The following is a 27,213-nucleotide window of genomic DNA, read 5'->3' as shown; positions in this document are numbered from 1 at the left end:
ATGCCCTGCACGCTACACACTGCTCTCTCTCCCCTACGTGCAGTTATGTGATGCCCCACAAGAGGGCTCCTCATTTGACTCATGTACAGCTGTGTGGGTTCATGCTTTTGTGTTGAGGCAAGAGCCTCCTTGAGCAAGAACAGGGGTAGCTAACAACTACTCCAAAGCAGGCACCGGTGAGGGTCATAACCTCACCGTACAGGTGCGAAATCAGCGCTGTGTATGTGCTGTAAATTCAGCCATACCGACGCCAGAACCCTTGGGAATCGTGCCCCACTGGCAGAGGACAGCTAGGGGATGAAAACAGGGCAAAAACCAGTAAATACAAAGTGCTGAATTTACTGTTTTTGGGCAGGAATCGGAGGGTATATGCCAGTGGAAGTAAGTTCTAGCAGGGGAATTGGTTTCACACAAGTTTTGGGGCTGTTATGCTGCCGAAATTTGGCCAAATCAGGTAGTATCTAGCGGGATACAGGTAAAGGATTCCTGGACTCTACTTTGTAATTTACCCTCTCAAAGAATAAAGAAATACTGAAAGGGGTGCCAATTTTGGGGCCTACAAGTTATCGGCGTCTACTCGAGGCATTTTAGCTTCCGAGCCGTGTGTGTACTTAAGTGTTAATTCCCGTCACAGGTTACCTTCGAACGTTCTCTCTGTGTGTGTCTAAAGTAAAGAATTTCGGGTGAAAGCCAAAGCCTGCCGCCCCACGGGCCGGTTTCAAGGTTCCATTGCCGGGATATCAATCACTTTTTCCTCAAGAAGTGAGCCTCCGTTGTTTTGGGTAAAGACGCAGAGTATAGGAACGCGGGATTACACTATGGCCGACAAAGGGAAGGGCAATATGGAAGAGGGTTCCTCTTCAAAGGACAGACAGGAAATCCCTAAGGTCTTCGAGATTGGCGAGAGCTCACGGCCACGTTAGTCTGTACCTCCTGTAATGTGAATGTCTCTCCAGTAGTACAGGGCTTTATGACTGGGCAACTTGAGGATGATGCATTCAGGACTCAGTTAGTTGCCGCGGTGAATGTCTTTCCGCAACTGGTGTAGAATCCAAGGTTTATGGAGTTCTTGCAAGCGCCACCAGTGCAACAGCAAAATAGGCAACCTACACCGTGTACGGAGCTTGTTGAGGCTCAAGCCCAAGTACTTAATGCAACTCAGCAGGATAGGGAACACTCGCATGTTGCGGAGTCAGGGGCTCCAAAACAAGGTCCCCCGTGCTTGAACAGGTGGCCAGAACACCTATTCCACAGGTTATGCCAGTTCAGCCCGCCACCTTTCAGAGCCCGCATGCTGTCTTGAATGGACAGGAAACTGGATACCAGGCTATGCATCCAGTTTTTCCACCACCAACGGTACATCCTAGGTATTTCGAGGGTGGATCAGTGTTCCAAAATATGGCTAGTTATGCACCTGGAAGTCAACCGTACATCCCACGAAACAGTGTTTGGGGGTATGCAAGGCATGATGCCAAACCCCATGTATGGTAGTATCGGCATGCAGCAAGGTTTTCAGTGCAACCAGGGCCAGTTTGGGGTGCCACAGGGTCATTTTGGCACGGCTGGTTTTTCTGAACAGCAACCAGATATCGCACCTCTGACACAAAATGTGAATGGCCAAGATGTGCCGATTATGCCTACTACAGTGCCCATGTTGCAGACCATTCCTTATGACAACTTGGGGGCACCGGAGAAGCCAAAATCTTACAAAGAAGGTGGTGCAACTGTAAAGTTCAGTACTTTCAGTGGCTTTGAGGATAAAGCAAAGGCTCTCACTTTACTCCAACAGTTTGATACAGCTTATGCAGGAGGGAATTTTACAGAGGCCTCGAAAGTCAGGAAAGCTGCCACTTTCTTAAAGGACAATGCGCTTATATGGTGGACGACATTGGTAATGCAAGGACAAACACCCACCACTTGGGTCTACTTCAAGAAAATGTTTGCATCTGCTTGACTGTCAAATGAATTTGAAGCCGACGTCATGACAGATTGGCACCAGCTTACTTTGGCTACATGCAAGAGCTTGTTGAAGTACAATCGGAGGTTCTATAAAGCGTTACTCTCAGTGATCTCCTATAGATTTGTGCCATTGACAGAGCAAATAGAGAAGTATTGTTGTGGGCTGCCTAAAGGGCTTCGTGATTACTGTACCAAGAACAGAGTGGCTACCCTCACTCAGCTAACGGAGGTTGTTAACACTTGTCTTGCCTTGTTGAAAGGAGAGGACAGTGGATTTCCGAGCAATGACAAAGGAGGGCAGCAAAAGAAAAATTCAGCGAAGAAGCCCTTTGTGAAAACGAGAAGCATCATAGGGGTCAGAAAAGGCCACCAAAGACAAGGATTCAGCCGGGACTTCTGGAGCGCAAGCAAAGAAACAGAAAAGGAAGACTTTTGTGCGCAAGTCGCTCGAGGAAAAGAAGGTCCTAATGGCTGAAAACAAATGCTTTATATGCGAGCAGCCTGGTCACTTTGCTACCAATTGTCCACAAAGGAAAAGACCAGCTGACTCAGAGGATAAAGAAGACCAGAAAGGCAAGAAGCCTAAACCCACGGTAAGTTTGGTGCCAGACATGGTGGGTGATAGGCCCAGTACAGATGCCAGTGAGTTATGCAAGGCATGGGGTAAAGTTAGGGATCAGACGGCACTCATCTTCTTTGATCCAGGTGCCAAAGCCAACTTTATCTCACCAAAGTTAGCTATGAAGCTAGGCAGCAAAGCTGAAGAGATGGGGTACACAGCAGAGACAGGGTTGGCATGTCTTGGCCACTCAGAGTGTGTTACTCTCATTATTGGAAAGTTGTCTGCATATTCAGTCATATGTGGACACAGAAGAGTTCTATATCATGCCATTGGAAGGGTGCGATGCGCTACTTGGGATTCCCTGGATGTTCAGAGTACATGGCGTGCTGGATGTCTTCGGCAAGACGATCACCCTTTAACATAGGGGTAAAACTCATGTTTTGGATGTAAAGCTCAAAGGGGAGCCTGTCTCAGATAATGATCAGTCAAATTTATCTGTGTTAAATAAAGAAAGGCCAGTATTTTTGCAAAAGTTTAGTGACTGTTTTTCTGATTCATTACCGTTGCAATTGCCGCCAGAGAGACCTAAGGACCATCGGATAGATTTGGTGCCGGGGTGTAGCCCACCAAATAGACCTCCCTACAAGGTTAGTGCGGCGCAGCAGAAAGAGATTATGGGCCAGGTTGAGGAGTTATTAGAGAAGGGGCTGATTCAGCCTAGTTCTTCAACCTTTTGCTCCCCAGTGCTCCTAGTGCAGAAGAAAGATGGCTCATGGCGCATGTGTATTGATTACCGTGCGTTAAATAAGAATACCATCAAGAATAGGTTTCCTATTCCGCGAATTGATGATATTCTCGATCGTTTAGAGGGTGCTGCAATTTTCAGCAGGATAGACCTTAAGAGTGGGTACCATCAGATTCGTATAAGGCCAGAGGATGTGCACAAGAATGCGTTTAGAACGACGTTTGGTCTTTATGAGTTTCTAGTGATGCCATTGGGGCTAACAAATGCTCCTGCCACGTTCAGCAAAATGATGGACTGGATTTTCGGCTTGCATCAACAGTTTGTTGGGACGTTCTTCGATGACATGATAGTCTATTCGAAGAATGAAGAGGAGCATAGGCGTCACTTGACCATTGTGTTCGAAGAGCTGCGCAGTCACAGGCTACTTGTCAGTCCTAAGAAAAGTGAATTCTTCTTAGAAGAGATCCACTTTCTTGGCCACATAGTCTCAAAGGATGGTGTCAGAGAGTCATGTCCCACCATATGCAGAGCATTGTGGTATTGATACGACAGTTAAAGCGGTAGAGACATTCTTCTCTTGGCCTACCTTGAGGAGAGATGTGGATACCTTTGTGCGAGCATGCATAGTTTGCCAAAAGGTCAAGTTTGATAGGCAAAAGGCACCAGGGTTGTTACAACCACTGTCGTTTCCGGATAAGCCATGGGAAAGCATTGCTATGGACTTTATCTTTGATCTTCCAAGAACACCAACAGGGAATGATGGTATATGGACCATTATCTGTAGGTTCAGCAAGCAAGCCCATTTTATCCCTGTTAAGAAGAAGATAAAATCTGATCAAATGGCACTCTTGTTCATATACAATGTGTTTAAGTACCATGGTATGCCACAATCGATTGTCAGTGATCGTGATCCTCGCATGACCAGTTTGTTCTCGAGAGGATTGTTTGAGAACATTGCACTTTTAGATGCGGTCCCAATAAGGATAGATGATCAGAGGACCAGTGGGAGCGCAACCGAATCATTTGCTAAAATTTAGAAAATTGCTATTTTGGGCCGTGAAATGTGTTCGCGTCATTACCTCCGGTATGACTAGGGGAACACTTTACAACTCTGCCGCGAAGTCAATTGGGCAACCAGTCGGGAGGTTTTTAGGTGGCAACCCTGAAACGGGCAAAAGCTTGTAATCGCACCAAGTGGCAAATTTTCATGGACTTGCCTCATTCAGAAAATTAGGCGTTGAATTTTAAGCTGGGAGGAGGCCTCATTTGGTTTTTGTCACAGGTTAAGAGCTATGGAGTGCTTTCTTTCCCTCTCATGTACAGTCTGGTGCTAGGAGTGATGCCCTGCACGCTACACATTGCTCTCTCTCTCCCCTATGTGCAGTTATGTGATGCCCCACAAGAGGGGCTCCTCATTTGACTGATGTACAGCTGTGTGGGTTCATGCTTTTGTGCTGAGGCAAGAGCCTCCTTGAGCAAGAACAGGGGTAGCTAACAACTACTAGGCACCGGTGAGGGTCATAACCTCACCGTACATGTGCAAAATCAGTGTTGTGTATGCGCTGTAAATTGACTGTTTTTCAGCCATACGGATGCCAGAACCCTTGGGAATCGTGCCCCACTGGCAGAGGACAGCTAGGGGACTGTTTGGGGCTGAAAACAAGGCAAAAACCAATAAATACAGCGTGCTGAATTTACTGTTTTTGGGCAGAAATCAGAGGGTATACGCCAGTGGAAGTGAGTTCTAGCAGGGGAATTGGTTTCGCGCAAGTTTTGGGGCTGTTATGCTACCGAATTTGGCCAAATCAGGTAGTATCTAGCGGGATATAGGTAAAGGATTCCCAGCACTCTACTTTGTAATTTACCCTCTCAAAGAATAAAGAAATACCGAGAGGGGCGCCAATTTTGTGGCCTACAAGTTGTGGGCGTCTGCTCGGGGCATTTTAGCTTACGAGCCGTGTGTGTACTTAAGTGTTAATTCCCATCATAGGTTTCCTTCGCGCCTTCTCTCTGTGGTGTGTCTAAAGTAAATAATTTCGGGTGAAAGCCAAAGCCTACCGCCCCACGGGCCAGTTTCACACCAATCGTATTGCAGCTTTGCCTTGAGGCCTTTGGGTTACAGCCAACATATACCTCAACCCAACCTGTTCAAAGGAGGGGTAATGATGGATAAAATGAGACATATGGCTTACACAACCCATTTTAGTGCATAGTATGGGACTTGACCGCCCATACCATATCGGATGAATATGTAACTTTGCACGGGTGGAAGAATAGTGCTCACTTCCATTGGTACAATTTTTCACAGCCATCCAATATGGTTTGGGCGTCTTGACCCATACTATGCGCTAAAATGGACCGTATGAGTCATACAGCCCATTTTAGCGCATAGTATGGGCCTTGACCTCCCATAACAGTTTGGATGGATGTGCAAATTTGTACAAGTGGAGGAATGGGACTCATACCCACCCTTGCAAATTCTTACAGCCATCCGATATGATTTGAGCAGTCCCGATCCATATTATGCGCTAAAATGGGCTGTTTGGAAATTAGACAAGCTGGTCTCGCTGCTGCTGCCCGCACACGCCCCCTCTCCCACCCTTCGCCATCGCCGCCGTCCCCCATGCCCTAGTGCTACTCTCTCGCCCACTCCTCGCGCTGCCCTCCCTGCCCACTGCCTTACTCGCTACCCAGCCCGTTTCAGCCCCCCCCCGCTGCCCCCGTTGCTGCCCTCTTCCCCGACAGCCCGCAGTCGCCACCCGCTGTCCATCCCGCCCGTCCACCCCTTCCCGCTGTCCGCCCCTCGCTTGCATTTTGCCTTTAGCGCTCTCCCTCTCCCCTCTTGCTTGACGGGTTTCGCCAGCACCATTGACGTGCTCGGTCCAGCAGGTTTTCCCCCTTACGTCAACGATCCTCCGCTTCTTCTTCACAGCAGCAGACACAAATGGCGGCTCATGCTCCACCGCAGAGGGACTCCAATGAAGCCCCCTCACCCGACCCCACTGAGCCCACCATTCAACTTGCTCTCTCACCGACAGAGCAAGCGAGGCTAGCCGTAGAGGTAGAGCGCTTGCAGGCGACTTCTGTCATCTGCAAGATTCTTGGCACCAGACCTAGCAGAGGAGAGCTGCGTGACCTTCTCCATGCTCGCCTTCTTGCAGAGGTGGGCAAGATCTTGGACGTTCAGATCCTCGAACGAGGCTACTATCAGATCGAGTTTCAGACCTCCGAGATGGCGTCCAAGATCATCGCCATGAGTCCCTTGACCATCCGAGCAGTTCGAGCCCACTTTCGACAGTGGAGACATGGTTTTGACCCTGCTTCAGATGTGTTGGTAGAGGAGGCAGACATTCCCATCTCCGTCTGCTTTCCTGGTTTACGGAGGGAGTACCTACCACTTTTGTCCAGGGTAGGCTTAGCGATTGGGACTGTCCTGGAGACACCTCACACAGCAGCCTCGGTAGTTGCCACGGGGGCCGGCATTCCCTCAGTTCGCGTTCTGGTTAGTGATACTCACTCTCCCAAAGGTCATCCTTCTTCCTCGGTTGAGTGGGGGTAGGTTTAGACAGAGCATGGAGTATTCGGGCCTCCTGACTCAGTGCTTCATTTGTCGACAGATGGGCCATCTTGCGAAGACCTGTCCACGGAGGAGGTCCCGACCTACACCACAAACTCAGCCCCAGCCTGCAAGGGCTGGCCAGCCGCCACAAGCAGAGAGACAAAGCACACAAGCAGAGCCACCCTCCGAGCTTGGGGTTCCAACGGAGGAGGGATGGCAGCAGGTTCATGGTCGACGCCGGCAGGGACCACAGCGACAGCCTGGCACTCAGAGTGGTCCTCAGGCGCCTGCCCAGCAACAACGGGTTCCCACAGGGAACCGATTCGATCCTCTTGAGCAGGACGAGGTCCCTGCATCAACCCCCACCTCAGCTTCATCCTCGACAGCCCCTCCTCCCCCCGAGTTCCCCCCCGCCTCCTGTTCCCGCCGCCTCTCCCCCTCCCCCCGCTACTTTTGTCAATCCCCCCGCCCCTATTCTCCCCCTCCTCCCCCTGCTCCTTTACCCCCCCCCCCTCCTGCTCCAGTTCCCAGTCGACTCAGGGGGCAGGGCCATCTCCGGCTGCTAGGAGATCTCTTGGCAGCGCCTTTGCCATGAGTCGCTTGGCGAGAGAGGGATTGCCTTTCTTGCGACCCCCTTTATAGGTATAGACGTCTCCCTTTGCAGCAGTCCTTCGAGGGCTGACGAGCTTTGACATTCGGCGCCGATGGGACTTCTTTGCCTACGACTTTACACGCCTTCTCTGCGACTCCTCTTCAGACCTTGAGGCAACCTGCTTCAGGGTTCATGTTCTATTCCTTGCAGGCAAGGGGTTAGAGGCCTTGGACTCAGCAGTTGGCTTCTCTTTTCTCCTTTGCGGCAGGGACCAGACTGAGTGGACATCGACTCAATGTTGGAGTGGCTGCATACACAGACCCTAGAGTTCTCTCATCACATGGAAGACCTAGGAGTTACAGACATGTTTTTTACTCTGTGGCCATTGGCCAAGTTTGTGGTGACTCCTCCAGATGCAGTAGGATGTAGACACATTATGGTTCACTTCTTTGCTGATACTCAGTGCTCGCCATGCTATGTATACATTCATGAGGACTCCTGGACAGAGGAGGTTGCTTTACGTACAGCTCAGGCTACTTGGGCTTGGGCCAGACACTCTTTGCAGTCACACCTATCTAGAGGATGCTCGGATGCGGATTACTCCCCATCCAAGCCAGCCTCGAAGATAGCACGTTTAGCTGCTGCGGCAGCATCTGTTCTTTCTCGCTCCCCATGAGGATCGTCTCATGGAACGTGCAGGGACTAGGTGGGCCCTAGTTTCAGCGTCAGAGGGGCCGACTACGTCAGGAGCTTCAGCGCTGCCTTGTGGGAGGAGAGATTGATCTCCTTATGCTACAGGAGCATCATCTATGTGAGAGCCGCATTAGACGTTCTGGTCAGCTCTTGCGTGGACGTTATGATACTTTTTGGTCAGCTGCTTTTGGACCTGGAGGCATCCAGGGTGGGGTATGTATGATTATTGCGGATTCTATGCAACATGCCATTGTGGGCAGAGGGATTATTGTGCCAGGCAGGGCTCAGTGGATCACTATACAGGTTCAGGGTTACCTTGTGGGCTTCCTGAACATATATGCGCCTAATGTGGCGAGTGCGCGAGCAGAGTTTTGAGCACAGATTGTTGAGTTCTACCGCAGGCAGAGCAGTGGTGCATAGGGGGTGACTTCAACATGTTGGAGGACCCTTCTGACAGGATTGGTGGTAGCCATGCTAGTGTGCATGGATTTGAGCTGGCAGCTTGGGAGAGGTTATGTATGTGTGGCAGCACTCTAGCTTTGTGAGGCCCCCAGATAGCCTGGCCTTCTCTCATTCAGACCGCAGAGTGGGAGGAGTGAATCTATCACGGATAGATCGCTTCTACACTAGTGACCAATTCTGTGACTTGGGTGGGACAGTTGGCATTCTGGCAGGGACTTCCTTTTCGGACCATGCACCAGTGATTTGACAGAGTGGCCTCAGGACTAGCTCAGCTTAGTCGCTTCTTTCTCCAGGAGTCTTTGGCTCGCCTGGCTGCAGCGAGAGAGGAGGAGCAGTGTCTCAGACGAGGCGTTGCTTCCTTGCAGAGGATGCAAGAGCAGCATCCAAACAGTCCTTGGTTGGAGGAGCAATTACAGCGGACTCGCCAGGAGCTTGTTAGCACAGAGGAGCGGCGCCATGAGTTTGCTTTCCATCGACAGGCATCTTAGTGGACACAGGTGGGTGACAGAGTGACTAGTACTTTCTTCGAGGCAGTGGGACCTCGGCATACGCATGCCAAGGTCAGTCAGTTGAGGAGGCCCGACGGGTCAGTTGCTTCTGAGCCGGAGGACGTGTGCAGTTGCTACTGACTTTTACCGTGAGTTACTGTCTGCAGGGCCACAGTCAGAGCGTCAGGATGCATGCAGGGAGCAAGTGTGGGCACAAATGCCTTGCCTTGTGATTGAGGAGATGCATCAGAGGCTTGAGCTGCCACTCCTGCTTGAGGAGTTGCACACGGCTCTTAGTGCACTCCCCTGTGGTAGCTGTTCATGCGAGGATGGCTTGACTCCCAGTTTTTTCTTGGAGTACTGGGACTTGCTTGGCCCAGATCTCTGTAGTGCTGTTTAGTGAGATTCGACAGTGGCGCCCCATCACCATCCTCAACTCAGCCTACAAAATTCTTGCCAAGGCTCTGAGTTTGAGGATCCAGCCACTTCTAGAGAGCCTTATACATGGGACTCAAGACAGGTTTTGTCAAGGAACACAGTATCCTTGACAACATCTTTACTTTTTGGGAGGCTTCTGCACTAGCGCAGCTCCGTGGTGAGGATCTGGTGATTCTTCTTCTCGATTTTGAGAAGGCTTACGATAGAAGACAAAGGTCCCACACATAAAAGAAAAACATAAATTCTAATGGGAGGTTATAATTTCTTCCTCTTTTTGGGATCGCTAAAACAAGCTAAACTGATGAAACCTCAAAAGCATCTACATCTCCTAGTGTTGAATATGTGTTCTTTTGTAGTATTGAAGACTAAAGGCATTTCATTTTAGGATCTTCAATTCACGAAAATTTCACTTGATGTTTTGAGATTTATCATCACCTTGAGACCTTCGTTTAGTTTACCTCGTGGGTTTTAGCATGTCTGCAAGATCTTTAAGGATCACGTTATTCTTTTCCTATATAATAATTCTTTGCTTGTTTTCAAAGAAAGCACTTACCATTTTAGAATAAAAGATATGACGTAGTGTAGGATTTAAACGAGAAGAGCTTTGACGTAAGACCTCAACCATGGTCCTTCTCAATGATGTCTTCCCTGATATACAACACAAAGGTGTGAATCTTCATACGGCAAGCTGAAGGAAAATTGATACTTTACAAAAAAGGACCTTTTTCAAATTAAATATCTTTTTTATGAGCTTAAAAATTCAAAAAAATTGTGGGAATTTCTATCTCATTTGTTTCTCGCTCTTTAGTTTTCAGAACTCCACAAAATGTTCACTTACAACAATTGAGTATAACACAAATAAAGTATGCCTAGAAATGTTTATTTCACACCATAAAATATATTGATCTAGTTTCACACCCTTTTTGGCACATTTTAGTACTATATACCTAAACTCACGAAACTTTTCCCAAATTGACAATGGAGTTCTATAGATACAACGAGGGAAACGGAAAAAGCAAAAGTCACACAAAGGGTACTTTGGCCAAAATAGGTCTTTCTTTTCAAAGCAAGTTGTTCCCCGGTTGCCTTCAAAAACTTATTTCAATGGCAAAAGTTAACATAAAGTAATATCTTACATCATACAATGAGTTGCACTAAGATCCACCTAAATTACAATTGAAGAATTGCTTGAGAAAAACCAATTTTTTAGACTTCAATTTTCCAGGAAAAGCTAGTTAGACAACAAGAAATCTTAGTTATGTACTGGGTCTTGTAACTACTTGAATGGCGTCACTGCGAAACATTTCAAGGCCAAAACTTTTCACCCTTGAAACGTGGTATTTCACCACGAAACGTTCAGTCTAATGATAGAGCCCAATGCAATCCGGAACTGAATCGTGCATATACGAATTTTGAAAGGTCCTAAAACCTCAAACTATGGTAGCTTGTAGTGTCACAAGACGCGCACCATGTGCCAATGGAAAAGAACACACCGAACAACTTTAAGCACTTCAAATAACAACTGAACTAAAAGAGATGCACGACACACAAGATGAGTGGTGGAGTTCCACTCTAGAGAGTACTGGCCCCAAACCTTGGCGCACCTTTCGGTATTTCTTTATATTGCTTTAACTCACTACATCGCCGGAACTCCATCCTTTGCACCTTACGCGGAGCATGCCAGAGAATCAGCCCTTGGCTCATATTTAAAGACCCTTGGCCTATGAAAAGCAGTTTACATGAAAAGCTATAAACTCAAAAGCAGATGCCCAAGAGTTACCAACGCAAAAGCAAAAATCCGTACAACTTTGCCACGTCAACAATCATCATAAAACGCGAAAATCCGTACAGGTCTGCCACGTCACCATACCAACGTAAAATATGAAAATCCATGCAGCTCTATCAATGCAAAATCCAAGACTCCGTACTGCTGCCACGTCATCAACACAAAAGTAGAAATCCGTATAGCTCTGCCACATCACCAGTCAACGCAAAACACGAAAATCTATAAAGGTTTGCCACGTCAACATGCCAACATAAAATCCGAAAATCCGTACAGCTCTATTGGCACAAAATCCGGGACTCCGTACTGTTGCCACATCATCAACTCGCCACACAATTGAGTGTGTGGGCACCTTCTATATTAGCTAGCACATCCATACACTCCCAGCTTGTAGTAGCTGTATTTTTTGTTTCAGTTCTTTTTTATTCCGGACATGTTATCAGATTCACTATGTTGTAACAACTTGGTCTCATAGGTCATTTTGGCCTTTTAAAGACGTAAGTATATCATTTCATTTCATCCATCTCTCTCTCTCTCTCTCTCTCTCTCTCTCTCTCTCTCTCTCTCTCTCTCTCATTAAAGGTGCAGCAAAAAAGGGTGAATCGGTTGATGAACTTGTCTGTGCAATTATGAGCAAACATCCTCTTGGGACCAGGCAGTCAATGGATCTCAGATCTATCACGATAGATCTCCTTGCACTCAAGCTCCTAGTGTGAATCGCCCACCATAGGGGCACGGGAACAACTTGTAGACAACGCCACACCGAAGAGGGTGTGTTCACGCCGGGGAAAGGGAGCACTAGCAAGAGGGAGAGGGATTGCAAGGCAAAAACCTACAGAGACAGATCGATGGAGAGAAAACGCTAGAGAGAGGGTGTAGCCACACACAACAAAAACGCTAGCCAGAGGAAACGCTAGAGAGTGAGTGTGTCCAAACGCTAGTACTCTGCAATGGTCACAACATGCCAAAAGTACAAGGGGAGGGGCTACCTGTATAGGACAATTGATAAATTGCCCTATCTCCTCGCAAAAAACCCCACGACCGTAAAAGCTGAGAAAAATGCTAATAAATATGTCAACTCACTGAAAGTGACCTACTACACATATTTAGTAGCAAAACTACAGAGAATTGGAGACTTTAACCCTAGGAAACCCTAGAAACAGGGGTCCGTCTCATGCCATCCTACCACGTGAGCAACACCGTGAAATGCATCCCGGAGAAAAGGTACATCTACCTCAAGTATGGCCAGGCACAGCCACAAAACAGCCCTCACTTCCTAATCTCCTCCTGGGAGATATTGGAGCCACCACCGGACAGGAATTTGAACTCGAACACCCCCTCTTAGATCTTAGACAGGAAACGAGTCCAAAGGAGCTAGCATGAGAGGATAATGTTGCCTATGGTAGAGGTTTAGTGATGATGTCAATAGGGTTATCTGAAGTCGAGATGTACTCTAGTCAGATAGAGCCATCCTAAGACTTCTCACGAACAAAATGGTACTGGATCTATATATGCTTGGTCCAGGCATGGAACACCGGGGTTCCTCGCAATGGCTATAGACTCAGGTTGTCAGAGTACACGATGGACGTCTACTGGGGAAATCCCAAGTAGTCTCTGTAACCACAATGACTCACATGTAGCACTAAAAACAGCCCTGTACTCTGCCTCTATGGAAGATAAGGCAATTATAGGTTGTTTCTTGCTACTCGATGAAACTGCTCCTGAGCCAAAAGGAAAGGTGTAACCTATAGTCGACCATCTTCCATCTAGATCTCCACCCCAATTTGAATCACTCCATCCTCCTAGAATGATCTGGGAGTCCGTACCTCTAGCCGCATAGTGAATGCCTTATGACTTGGTCGCCTTTGAATACCGCAAATTCTGAAGTGCCTGCTCTAAATGTGACTTGGTGGGTTTCTGCATGAAAGAACTGAGAAGTCCCACCAGGAAACTGACGTCAAACCGGGTATTGAGAACCCAAATAAGAGAACCAACCAGTTTCCAATACTTTGTAGCATCTGCTACATTTGGGAGATCATACTGTGACAACTTCTCATTGGGATCCATAGGGATTGAGATAGATTTGCACTCAGTCATACCAAATGCTTCCAACAACTCTTGGATATAGCGCTTCTAAGAGAGAAAGATGCCCCCCTCTATCTGCCATACCTGCAATCCAAGAAAGTAGTGAAGCAAGCCAAGATCTGTCATCCCAAACTCCTTAGCCAAGGTCTCCACAGTACTGCGGATGTGCTCAACATGGCTACCTGTTATCACAAGATAGTCCACATAGAGAATAACAAGTGTCACCAATCCTCCTCACAGTTAATGTATAAATCTATGTCTGCAAAAGATCGTCGAGAGTGTCGTAGGAAAAAAGAGTATCTTTTGGTAACACATTGGAGGGGCTCGCTTTACGCCATAGAGAGCCTTTAGCAACCTACAAACCATTTCTGCGAAGTCTGGATCCTCGAACCCAGGAGGTTGCTCCACATACACCTCCTCCTCTAAGTCACCATTGAGAAATGCCAAAACAACATTCATCTGAAACACGAGCCACCCGAAAAAGGCAACAAGGGGAAAAACTATCCGAATGGTCACCATTCTCACAGTTGGTGCAAAGGTCTCGTCATAGTCCACGCCAGGTTTCTGAGAGAAGCCCTTGGCAACTAGCCTTGCCTTGTGCTTGTCAAAAGGACCATCAGATTTGTACTTGGTCCCATAGACCCATTTCACACTAATCACTTCCGCCTGGCAGGCTGCGGAACCAAGCTCAAGTGTTGTTCTTCATGGAATCAAGTTCTTTTTGCATGGTCGAGCTCGAGGCAGTTAGCTTGCTCGTTGCTCTACGCACGCCATCCTGCTTCCCCCTCACCCTCCTCGCTCGCGCTAACCCCCCACCTTGCCCCCTTCTCTCGCTCACGACCACCTCCACCTGCCTCTCCCTCGTTCGCGCTGCCCGCACCCAGCCCTACACCCCCGTGCTCGCACAGCCCCTGCTCGACCCGCATCCCCCCCCCCCCCCCCCCCCCCCCCGTCTGTCGCCTTCCATTCTCTCCCTGCACTGTCTCTGTTGCTCGACATCCCTTCAACGAAAGGACTCTCAGCAATAAGTCAAGTGTCGACGCCCCATTCATCAGTAGTAGCAGACACAGATGGAAGCTCATGCTACGCCACAGAGGAACTCAGATGTAGCCCCCTCGTCCGACCCCGCCAAGCCCACCATCCCACTTGCACTATCGCCAACAGAGCAAGCGAGCCTCGCAACAGAGGTGGAGCGCCTTCACGCCACCTCTGTCATCTGCAAGATTATTGGCAGTCGTCCAATCGCGGAGAGGTACGTGACCTTCTACAAGCCCACCTTTTAGCAGACGTGGGCCCTGACAAAGATCATTGACATCCAGCTTCTCGAACGACGATACTATCTGATAGAGTTTGAGACTCCCGAGATGGTTGCCAAGCTCATCTCAATGAGCCCGTTAGCCATCCGAGCGTTCAAAGCTCATTTCCGACAGTGACGCCATGGTTTCGATCCAGCATCGGATGTTCTTGTCGAGGAAGTAGACTTGCCTATTTCGGCATGCTTCCTAGCCTGCGTAGGGAGTACTTGCCGCTTCTTTCCAGGATTGGTCTCGAGATTGGGATAGTCCCGGAGACCCCGTGCATGGCAGCTTCAGTTGCAGCAGAGGCTTCCACTGTGCCTTCAGTACGCGTTCTGGTTCGTGACACCCATACTCTCCCTAACGTGGTCCTTCTACCTAGGGTGAGTGGGAGAAGGGGTTGTGACAGAGGGTGGAGTATTCGGGACTCCCGAACCAGTGCTTCATTTGCAAGCAGATGGGCCACTTAGCAAAGGCCTGTCCTCGCAAGAGATCTCAACCCACAACGCATGCGAAGCCTCCCAAGGCTGAGCATGCCCAGCAGACAGGTACCCAAGACACACAAGCGGGTACCTCGACAAGGGCCAGCGATCAAACAGCTAACGGTTGGCAACAAGTGCCCGACCGCTGTAGACAGGGACGAGCTGAGGCTAGCTAGCCACACTGCCCCCCCTGGTGACCGACCTTCTACAGCTCAGCAGCATCGGGTTCCAACAAGGAACCGTTTTGACCCCCTCTAGCAAGAGCCCCTTGAGGAGGCCCCCTCTTACCTCAGCTCCACCGCCTCCCCGCCTCCACCTTCAGACTCCTCCGTTTCGCCGCCTCCTCCTCCCCCACCTCCCGCTCCTCCTATCTCCCCAGTGGGGTCCTCAACCTCATCACCCGACCCATCCCACACTCCTCAGACGGAGGGGACTAGGCACACAGCCACAACAAGACGATCTCTTGGTGGTGCTTTCGCTACGAGTCGCATGGCTCAAGAGGGACAGCCCCACCTGAGGACGCCACTTTTGGTTCAGACCTCTCCTTTTGCAGCAGCCCCTCAAGATTTGACCAACTTCGACATTCGCAGACGATGTGACTTCTTTGACTACAGCTTCACACGCTTCCTTGGTGACTCTTCTCCGGACCTGAAGGAAGCTTGCTTTTGAGTCCATGTCCTCTTTCTAGTAGCCCGAGGCACTAGGGCTCTACATACAACGGTAGGTTCCTCCTTTCCACTCTGCGGCAGGGATCATACAAAGTGGACCCTGCACACAGTTCTTGACTGGCTCCAAGTCTAGGCTATTGAGTCCTCACACCACACAGGGGACCTGGGGATGACAGATCTGGTACAAACACTTTGGCCTTTAGCCAAGTTAAGTGTGACATCGCCGGATGCAGGCACATTGTGGTGCACTTGTTTGCTGACACTGAGAGCCCCCCTTGCTATGTATTTGTACATGAGGATTCTTGGACAGAGGATGTAGCCCTACGGACTGCACGCTCGGCCTAGGCCTGGGTGGGGCAATCACTTCAGATGCGTTTGTCTAGAGGTCGCTCGGATGCGGATTACTCCCCATCCAAACCAGCCTCAAAGATAGTGACGTTGGCTGCTCCCGCAGCATTTGTTTTTTCTCATTAACTCCATGAGGATCGTCTCATGGAATGTTCAGGTATTAGGAAGGCCCCAGCTTCAGTGTCAGAGGGGTCGATTGCGTCAGGAGCTTCAGCGATGCCTTCTGGGTGGTGAGATTGATATTCTTATGCTATAGGAGCATCATCTTTGTGAGAGCCGCATTAGACGATGTGATCAGATTTTGCGTGGTCACTATGAGACATTTTGGTCAGCTGCATTTGGACCTGAGGTATCCAAGGAGGGGTATGTATGACTATTGCGGACTCATGGCAGCAGACCATTGTGGAAAGAGGTAATTATTGTATCAGGCAGAGCTCAGAGGATTACTATGCAGATTCAGGGTTGCCTCATGAATTTCCTGAACATATATGCAGCTAATGTGGCAAGTGTACGAGCAGAGTTTTGGTCTCATGTTGTAGTAGAGTCTTTGCCGCATGCAGAGCAGTCATGAGTGTGATGCTACGCATCCTCGAGAGGATCTTGCTGTATCTAGAGCTTATAGAGCAGGTGCAGGCACTTTGGACAGAGCTCTTGGACACGCAAGACACCCCTGCTAGTAGAGTGGCCTCTGGACTGGCTAAGCTTAGTTGCTTCTTCCTCCAAGAATCTACAACTCGCTTGGTTGCAGCCCGAGAGGAGGACAAGCGTCTTCGACAGGGCATTGTTTCCTTGCAGAGGATACAGGAGCACCATCCAGACAGTCCTTGGTTGGAGGAGCACATGCAACAGGCTAGACAGGAGTTGTCTAGCATTGAGGAGCGGCCTGATGAATTTGCCTTCCATCGACAGGCATCTAAGTGGACCCAGGTGGGTGAGAGAGTTACTGAGGAGTTTTTTGAGACAATGGGGCCACACCATATGCACACCAATGTTAATCAGTTGAGGAGACTAGACGGATCAGTTGCTTCAGAGCCTGAGGATATACGTGCATTTGCTACTGACTTTTACCGTGATCTGTTGTCAGTTTGAGCCTCGGTCGGAGCGTCAGGATGCATGCAGAGAGCAAGTTTGGGCACAGATGTCTCACCTTGTTACTGAGGAGATGCGACAGAGACTTGAGCTTCCCCTCCAACTAGAGGAGCTCCATGAGGCCCTCAGAGCACTCCCCCGAGGTAGTTGTCCAGGGGAGGATGGTTTGACTCCCAACTTTTTCTCGGAATACTGGGACTTGCTTCATCTAGATCTTTGCAGCGGATTCCAGTACGTTTTGCACACTGGCAAGATGCCTGACAGCATGAGTGAGGGCTTGATCTACCTAATTCCCAAGGAGGGAGGCTCCTTGGATGAGATTCGATAGTGGCGACCCATTACCATCCTCAACTCATCCTACAAAATTCTAGCAAAGGCTCTGAGCTTGAGGATCCAGCCACTACTAGATAGCATTATACATGGGATCCAGAAACGTTTTGTCAAGGAGCGTAGTATCCTTGACAACATCTTCACATTTTGGGAGGTAACTGCCCTTGCACTCCGAGGAGAGGATCTGGTGATACTCTTCGATTATGAGAAGGCCTACGACAGAGTTGACTTGGACTTCCTGGAGGGCACTCTCAGATGCTTGGATCAGTAGAGGTGTGTAAGCTCTCTACAGGCGTGCACCCGGTCAGGTGCTCTTGGCAGGGGGAAGAGGGGAACGCTTCTTGCTCACGCGTTCAGTCAGACGGGGTTGCCCTCTTGCCCCCTTCCTCTTTCTATTCTATGATGTGGCGAAGAGCAGATTTTTGACTTCTTCTGTGGTCTTGAGCAAAACGCTAGATGTGAGAGGAGGGGGCAATCAGCCCCCCATGACTACCATCAACCATAAGACTTGCAAATACAATTGAGATATCATATGATAATGAAATATGTACCCCCCTGGCCCCATATATATAAGTGCCCAAGGTGGGCGTCCAACTCAAGTGGATGGCCCGCCCCAAACTCGGGCGGACGTACAAGGTACAACCTATGCTATGGGTGGCCAGCCCGGAGACATACTAGCCATGTATGCTCTAGACCTGTGAAGCAACAGAGTGGTGTAAGTCTAACAATCTCATCTACTTATTCAAAAGTTGTTTCTAGGACAAGAAGTGAACACTGTAAATTCGGCTCCGAGTAGAAAATAGCACCACTGAGTAAGAGCATGTATAACTGCCAATAGCTCCTTCTCGTAGATATGTGCAATTTACACTCGTCATGAGAAAATTCTACTCTCGTAGTGAAAACATGGCCCTCTTGCTTTAAGACCACCCCCAGACTGTGTCCACACGCATCACGGTAAACCTCAAATTGTTTCTGCAAATCTGGTAGAATCAACACCGGACCAATTGTCAATTCCATTTAACAGTCATGAATGCGGCAATTTCCAAAGGCCCCCAAGTAAAGGGTCCTTTTTGAGTCAAAATGTGTAGGGGAGAAGCAATCTCCGCGGACTTTCAAATGAACTCCCTGTAGTACGAACATAAGCCCAAAAAGCTGCGAACTTCATGTACATTCTTTAAATTTGGCCAGTGTCTAATAGCTTCGACTTGGCAAGGTCCATCTTTACATCCTTCAAAGAGATGATGTGTCCCTCAGGTCGCTAAGGAGGCAACTCTCCAGGGGCCTAAAGACTGGATTTCAGTAATTTTGAAATTGCCTTTCTTGCCCTGTAGTCGACCACAACGTCATTCTTGTGGCACCAAGGATTCCCAAAAGGACGTCACACCCTTCCAGAGGCATGATGTAAAAGTCCTCTAGCCCTACATACCCTTAACAATGCAACCATAGTTTGCCTATGATAGGTGCAATGGCAACATCCCATTCCGGTGCCACTAGAACTGCCTCCATGGGTGGTCCCATTCCTCTGGCGTGATTCCAAGCCAATTCAATCGAAATGAAATTGGCCTTGGCTCCTCCATTGAAGAAGATAAGAACTTCATGATCTCGTACTTTGCCCCACCCTCTGCAGAGCTCCGTACTTTTGTCAATCTGTTCTAGGCCACCATAACCAATCCTAACTTTGTCTTTGCCTTTCTTTGCTCACTCCTCTGCCGCTTTGGAACTCTCTGGCTTGTCTTCGGCTTGATCATTGGATGCTTTGTTAGGGCACTTCGCAAGAACGTGCCCCTACTCCGCACATCCATAACATTTTTCCTCTATGTAGTATTCAACTCGCTGTTTGGCTGACAATCTAGGGCTAGTTGATTTCTTCTTTTGTTGCTTCCCGTTTTACTTGTTCCCGTTGGGTTGGATTGGCCCCCGTTGAGCAGACACTGGCCTGTCTGTCGGGTACGTCAGTGTGCCGGCATGCATAACAAATCCTTGCTTGGCGTAACCCCTGAGTCGTTGAATGGAGTCCACCTTCTTTTGCAAACAATATCGTTGGGTCTCCTTGGGCAAACCGCAACAAAATCGCTCAACTTGTTGCATACAGGTAATTTTCTTGAAGGACAAAGCTAGTAGAAAAGTATCCCAAAACCTCTCGCAATATTTGTCCAAGGTGTCGTCTTTGGTCATCTGAAGATGATTCCATGTTGCGATAACATCCTCTTCATACTCTTCGGTGAGCCATGTGGACGTGAAAACTCGTTTGAACTTTGTCCATGATGTGGGCTTCCTTTCGCAAAAGTAGGGTCAACCACCAAGTCTAGGCATTGCCTTTCGAATAGGAAGATGCTAGTTGTCACAAATTGTTGGCGTGTCAAGCCACTGAAGAACGGAGCCGGCTTGTAGATCCCGGCGGAGGGGCCTAAACCCTAGAAGAAGCAGAAGAACTGCGTGGGGAACTGATGACGTGGCAAAGCTATACGGAATCCCGGATTTCACGCTGGCATGCTGACGTGGCAACTGTACGGATTTTCGCAATTTCCGCTGACAGTGCTGACATGGCAATTGTACGGGTTTCCGCATTTTACGCTGCTGAAGTGGAAATTGTACGGATTTTCGCAAAACACAGTGGCAGCTATTGGCACTTTTTGACCAATTGCTTTTGAGTTTAAAGCTTTTCATATAAACTGCTTTTAATAGCCAAGGGCCTTTAAATATGAGGCTAGGGCTCATTCTCTGACACACTTCTGGGAAAAGGTCCAGAGTGTGGAGTACCGGCTTGTACTGTGTTGATGCAATATAAAGAATTACCGAAAGAGGCGCAAGGTTTGGGGCCAATACTCTCTAGGGTGGAATTCCGCCACTCCGTGCCGTGTGTCGTCTCTCTCTCTCTCAATTCAGTTGTTATTGACGTGCTAAAAATCTGTTCAGTCTGTTCTTTTCTATTGGCACGTGGTGCCCCGTCTAGAAATATGATTAATAAACTTGCCCAAATGATCTTACGATACTATCCATGAGTGTTATAAAGGTGGCAAGAGCATTGGTCAACAAAAAGGGGCATTAAAAAAAAATCATAATGTTTGAGCCATGTTCTAAAGATAGAGTAGGGTATGTACACAAGGCTTATGGAAACTTGGTGATACCTTGAGCGCAAATACATTTTCGTAAAGTAGCGTGCTCCATGTAATTGATCAAATAATTCATCTACATGTGGTAGGCGATACTTAATCTTTGTAGCAAGCGAGTTCAATCCATGGAAATCCCCACACAAGCGCATGGTACCATCTTTCTTCTTCACCAATAGGATAGGAGATGCCCATTGTGAAGAGCTTAGTTGGATAAAACCCTGCTGAGGTAGTCAGCAAGCTATCGTTCTACCTCATCTGCTTTGTTGTGACTTGTGGTCCATGTCCTCACCGGGACAATTTGGAAGCTTCATGCTTTTGAGTAATTCTGCCACCTCTTTTGGGTCTAAGAATGACAGCAGCAGATATGAGAAGTGAGGACCCCTACGCTTGGATGGTCACACCCCTTCGCCCAAAAGACGTCTATTCCCAAAAGACACTTCTTCGACGACTCGTCACACCCCTTCGTTCTACGGGTGCGACTCTTCGCCCAATGGTTGCAGCTCTTTGTCGAAAGGATGTGTCTTTATGTCTAAAGTCGCGCCTCTTCACCATGAGACGTGTCTTTTCATTTGTGTCTCTTCGTCTCCTATATAAGGAGCCTATTGTACTCAATTTTCAAGCATTCAATCAATCAATCAATCAACACAGAGTCTTCTAAGTCTTGTTTCTGAGTACATACAGTTCATAGCAAAATTTTTCCCGGGACCCGAAGGTTGTGAGCCTCTCACCCTCGCCGCTACACTCTACCCCCTCTCCAGAGTTGCATGGAAGCAGAAGAAAGGTGGTACACACACAAACAATCATGAGGTAACATGAATTTATCTGTTCCAATTACATAAAATAAAAGACAGAAGAGCCGCGTGTGTGTGTGTGTGTGCAACGTACCCAAAAAGCTCGCACCCCTTCGTCGGGTTACACCTCTTTACGCTTGTGTGCTCGCACCCTTTCCTGTGAAAGGACATAGCCCTTGCAGACAAGTATCTCCTCGCATTCACATGCAAAAAGGTGTGCCTCTTGATGCTGGACTGCTGAATCAGTGGGCTGAATTGTGCTTTTTTCCTCGGCTAAGAATCCCTCGCATGGTGGTACTCCTGCCCTTCCTTCTTGCGCACACCCCTTCCCCAGGCACCCCTTGGCACACCCTCTTTCATGCTGGCTGCGGCCTTTCGTGAGTTTTTTTTACGCTACCAGACAGCCAGCGTCATTTTTTAAAAAACTCTCAGCCAAAGATAAATTAACCCATCGAATGGGCAGCCCAATAACTATTGAGTGTGAATACTACTACTAGGCACCTCCTCATTTCAACCAAAAAAAAAAAATGAAAGGCCGCTGCAGGGTCAACGTGGCTGCTAGTGCTGATGTGGCACACTTAAAAAAACCATCAGTGTAAAAGATTTCATCCAGCCTCTAGACACAGCCGTGGGCAGCAAGCAAAAGTGAGGACAGAGAACCCCCTTCCATGGCGATTAAGATTAGCCTCGTACAATGGCTTCCATAACAACATTCAGCCCTCACACGCTCACTCTTACGGAAGTCTCACAGCACAGGTGCTATCTATGTGCAATGGCCGCGGTCCGAAACTCCAGACGGTTTCGCAAGGTCCATATTCTTTCCGTCCCCGAGTTACGTGCATGATCTTCCTGAGAGGTCCTATTGGAGATCATAATAATTCCAGATTCAGCCAAAGCCGGAACCCGCTCTAGGAACAATTCCTGCTCTATCAGTTCGTGAGCTTATTCCAAGTTATCAATTACTTCTTCTAAGCAATCAACATGGTTGAATCACAAGATGGCATGAACTCTACTCCACCGGAGGATCCGATAGCAGTTCTCAAGGAGCAGATGGCAGCACTTTCCATAAGCCTCGCCTCAATCAACACTCTATTGGAGCAGATGCAGACACAAACCTCTTCCCGAAGCCATCGTATTGTTTCTCGGACTACACATGCATTTCTCTACCATCTTCTTCCGACGCTTCAATGGTCGACCAAGAAGAACCACTCAAACAAACGCCTTCGGAACTCAAATTTTCTCACACAAAGCATGGTTCCTCAGAAACAACTAGACACAAAGTATCTTCGTGCGAACAGCAAAAGTCTCAGCATGAATATTCTTGGAAATGATACAGTTCTAAGCAACCAACTTCTTATTTGAATCATCAACAACAAAAGCAACAATATGAAGCTTCTATCACGAGTCTGTGGCAACTTTACTTGTTGATTTCTTTTTGGGGGAATTTTATTTGACTTGTTTTAAAGCACCCCTCTGGAAATACCAATGCTTGAGTTGCATGGTGTGAGGCGGACAGTGAGAGTCTAGGCCGAACGGCCAGTGAGCACTAAAGTTGGACAAATGGACTAAGGTTAGCCACGATGGGGCTACGAGTGTAAATCATTTGATAGCTGATAGCTGGCCGACATTGCATTTTTCGATGTGGTTCCAGTGGTGATTGATGGTCAGATGACCAGTGTGAGTGCCATGGAAGCATCTCCTAAAACTGAGGGAACTGCTATTTTGGACCTGAAAATGTGTTCGCGTCATTACCTCCGATATGACAAGGGGAACATTTTATTACTCTGCCGCAAAGTCAATTGTGCAACCGGTCGGGAGATTTTTAGGCGGCAACCCCGAAACTAGAAATGGCTTGTAAACGCGCCAAGTGGCACATTTCTGTGCACTTTCCTCATGCAAGAGAAGGTAGCGCTGAATTTATAGCTAGGAGGCTCATTTTTGAAGTCTCTGTCACAGGTTAAGAGCTATGGAGTGCTTCCTTTCCCTCTTATGTACAGTGCGGTGCCAGGAGTGACCGTATGCGTCGGGAAAGTCACTTATTGCGTGGGGATACTGACTGTGAAGTGACCTAGTACAATTATGCTGCCGAAATCGGGCTGGAACATATGAAATTCAGCCCAGATTGTGCGGGGCAGCTTGTAGGAAATCACAGGTTTTTATTCCCTCTGTTAAAGAATAAAAAAATATCGAAAGGGGCGCCAACCTTTGGGGCCTACAGGTGTCGCTGTCTGCTTGGAAGCATTCTAGCTTCCTGGCCGTGCTTTTGTTTTGATGTGTAATCCTTTTCTCAGTTACAAGTTCCTTTTAAGTCATTGCTTTGTGTCGTATAGTCAAGTGCTAAAGAATCGGGTGAAAGCTAACGTCTACCGCCCCACAAGCCGGTTTCATGGTTCCATTGTCGAGACAAGATCACTTTTTCCTTAAGAAGTGAGCCTTGGTTGGTTTGCGGCGAAGATACAAAGCACAGGAACTTGGAATTACACTATGGCTGACAGGACAGACAATGCTAGAGAAGCGGGTTCCTCTTCCCAGGGTAGATAGGCTATTCCTTTACAACATGAAGTTGGCAAGAGTTCACGACCGCCAATGTCTACTCCTTTTGTTCGTGTGAATGCACAGTGAGAACCAGTTCAAGGGTTCATGACTGGGCACTTTGAGGAGGATGCGTTCAGGACACAATTAGTTGCTGCTGTGAATGTCTTCACTCAGTTGGTGCAGAATCCCAGGTTTATGGATTATCTGCAAGCACCATTCAAGTCACAGCAGGCAAGGGAATGCCCTTAGCTTACAGAGCCCGTTGAGGCTCAAGCCCAGGTCCCCCATGTGACTGAGCAGGATAGGGAGCATTCACATGTTGCGGAGTCATGTCAGGCTCCGAGACAAGTCCCTCCTGTCCATGAACAGGTGGCGAGGATCCCTACTCCACAAGTTTTGCCAGTTCAGCCTGTCACCTTTCAGGGTCAAAATGTTGCATTGAATGGACAGGGAACCAATCTCCAGGCAATGTGTCAGGTTTTTCCACCACCCACGGTACATCCTGGGTATTTTGGGGATGGATCCGTGTTCCAAAGTATGGCTGGTTATGCGCCTGGAAACCAGCGGTACATGCCTAGAACAGTGTTTGGGGGTATGCATGGCATGACGCCAAACCCCATGTATGGTAACATTGCCACGCAACAAGGCCTTCAGAGCAATCAAGGTCAATTTTGGCATGGCTTGTTTTTCTGGACAGCAAACCAGATATGGCACCTTTGATGCAGAATCTCAATGACCAAGGGGCACAGATGGTCCCTACTACAATGCCCATGCTGCAGATGCTTCCCTATGACAATTTGGGGCCAATAGAGAAGCCAAAACCATACAAAGAAGGAGGTGCAGCTGTGAAGTTCAGCACCTTTAGTGGCTTCGAGGATAAAGCAAAGGCTCTTACTTTCCTTCAGCAGTTTGATACAGCTTATGCAAGAGGGAATTTTACAGAAGCCTCTAAAGTCAGAAAAGCTGCCACTTTCTTAAAGAACAATGCGCTCACATGGTGGACGACATTGTTAATGCAAGGACAGCCACCCGCCACTTGGGTTTACTTCAAGCAAATGTTTGCATCTGCTTGGCTGACATATGAATTTGAAGGCGACGTCATGACAGATTGGCACCAGCTTACTTCGGCTACATGCAAGAGCTTGCTGGAGTACAATAGGAGGTTCTGAAAAGCGTTACTCTCGGTGACCTCCTACAGATTTGTGCCATTGACAGAGCAGATAGAGAAGTACTGTTGTGGGTTGCCTAAAGGGCTTCGAGATTACTGTACCAAGAACATAGTGGCTACCCTCACTCAGCTTATGGAAGTTGCTAACACTAGTCTTGCCTTGTTGAAAGGAGAAGACAGTGGGTTTCCGAGCAACGAGAAAGGAGGGCAGCAAGAGAAAATTCAGCAAAGCAGCCCTTTATGAGAGCGTCTCCTGAAGCGTCCCAAGGGCCAGCTAGGTTCAATAAAGGCAAAGGTCCAACCGAGACTTCTAGAGCACAGGCAAGGAAGCAGAAAAGCAAGCCTTTTATGCGTAAGACACCCGAGGAAAAGAAGGTCTTGATGCTGAAAACAAGTGCTTTATATGCAAGCAGACTGGCCTTTTTGCAACCAACTGCCCACAAAAGAAAAGGCCAGCTGACTCAGATGACAAAGAGGATAGGAAAGGAAAGAAGCCTATGCCCTCGGCAGGTTTAGTGCCAGACATGTTGGGCGACATGCCTAATACATATGCCAGTGAGTTATGCAGAGCGTGGGTAAAGTTAGAGACCAGATGGCACTTATCTTCTTTGATCCAGGTGCCAAAGCGAACTTTATCGCGCCAGAATTAGCTATGAAGCTGGGCATCAGAGCTGAAGAGATGGGGTATACCGCAGAGGCAGGATTGGCATGTCCTAGCCACTCAGAGTGCGTTACTCCCATCATTGGAAAGTTGCGTTTGCATATTCAGTCGTATGTGGACACAAAAGAGTTCTACATCATGCCGCTGGAAGGATGTGATGTCTTGTTGGGGATCCCGTGGATGTTCCGAGTGCATGGAGTCTTGGATGCCTACAACAAAAAGATCACTGTACAGCATAGGGGCAAAACTCACATATTGGATGTAAAGCTAAAAGGAGAGTCAGTCCCCATTGTATCTACTTCTGCTATCACTTTTGTAATAAAGAATCATCTTTCTGCGTACTTGGTTTTTGCACGTGATGTTTCAGATAGTTGCCAGTTAATTTATTTGTGTTAGATAAAGACAGGTTAGCATTTTTGCAAAAGTTTAATGGCTGTTTTTCTGATTCATTACCGTCTCAACTACTGCGGGAGAGGCGAGTGGATCATGCGATTGATTTGGTGCTAGGTTGTAGCCCACCAAATAGGCCACCGTATAGGGTTAGTGAGGTGCAACGGAAAGAGATTATGAGCCAAGTGGAGGAGCTCTTAGAGAAAGGGCTGATTCAACCTAGCTCGTCACCCTAATACAGAAAAAGGATGGCTCGTGGCGCATGTGTATTGACTACCGTGCGTTGAATAAGAATACCATCAAGAATAGGTTTCTTATTCCAAGGAGTGATGATATTCTTGACCGCCTAGAGGGTGCGGCGATTTTCAATAGGATCGACCTTAAAAGTGGGTACCATCATATTTGAATTAGGCCTGAGGATGTGCACAAGACTGCGTTTAGAACGACATTTGGTCTCTATGAGTTCTTAGTGATGCCATTTGGTCTTCCGAATGCCCCTGCTACGTTCAATAGGATGATGGATAGGATCTTCCGTCCATATCAGAACTTTGTTGGCACATTCTTTGACGACATGATAGTCTACTCGAAGAATGAAGAGGAGCATAGGCATCACCTGACCATTGTGTTCGAAGAGTTGCGCACGAACAGATTGCAAGAAAAGCGAGTTCTTCTTGGAAGAGATCCACTTCCTCGGACACATTGTGTCAAAGGATGGTGTCCGAATGGATCCTGCGAAGGTGGAAGCAATCAAGACATGGCCAGCTTTAAGGACTGTGCACAATGTCCGTAGCTTCTTAGGGCTATGTTCTTACTACAGAAGATTCATTCGTAACTTTGCAGAGATTGCTTCACCTTTACATGCTTTGCAAAAGAAAGAGGTCACTTTCAAATGGACCCAAAAAGAGATTTCAGCTTTTAATCTCTTAAAGGAAAAGATCACTTCAGATCCAGTCATTGTTTTGCCAGATCTCAGGAAG

The 27,213-nt window shown here is 48.0% G+C and overlaps 1 protein-coding gene across 2 annotated transcripts in view; it reads right to left on the bottom strand.

The window, feature by feature from the left end:
• LOC147457622 (protein TORNADO 1-like) overlaps positions 1–27,213 on the bottom strand; it is a 68,249-nt gene that overhangs the window by 22,792 nt on the left and 18,244 nt on the right. For both annotated transcript variants that reach the window (XM_086512492.1, XM_086512493.1), the window contains one exon: positions 10,052–10,146. In XM_086512492.1, coding sequence (XP_086368618.1) covers positions 10,052–10,146 — 95 coding nt within the window. The remainder of the gene's footprint in view (positions 1–10,051; positions 10,147–27,213) is intronic.

This window comes from Adiantum capillus-veneris, chromosome 5, assembly GCF_014529385.1.
Source record: "Adiantum capillus-veneris isolate H3 chromosome 5, ASM1452938v2, whole genome shotgun sequence".
Taxonomy (NCBI): Eukaryota; Viridiplantae; Streptophyta; class Polypodiopsida; order Polypodiales; family Pteridaceae; genus Adiantum; species Adiantum capillus-veneris.
This window is presented reverse-complemented; position numbering and strand designations above follow the sequence as displayed.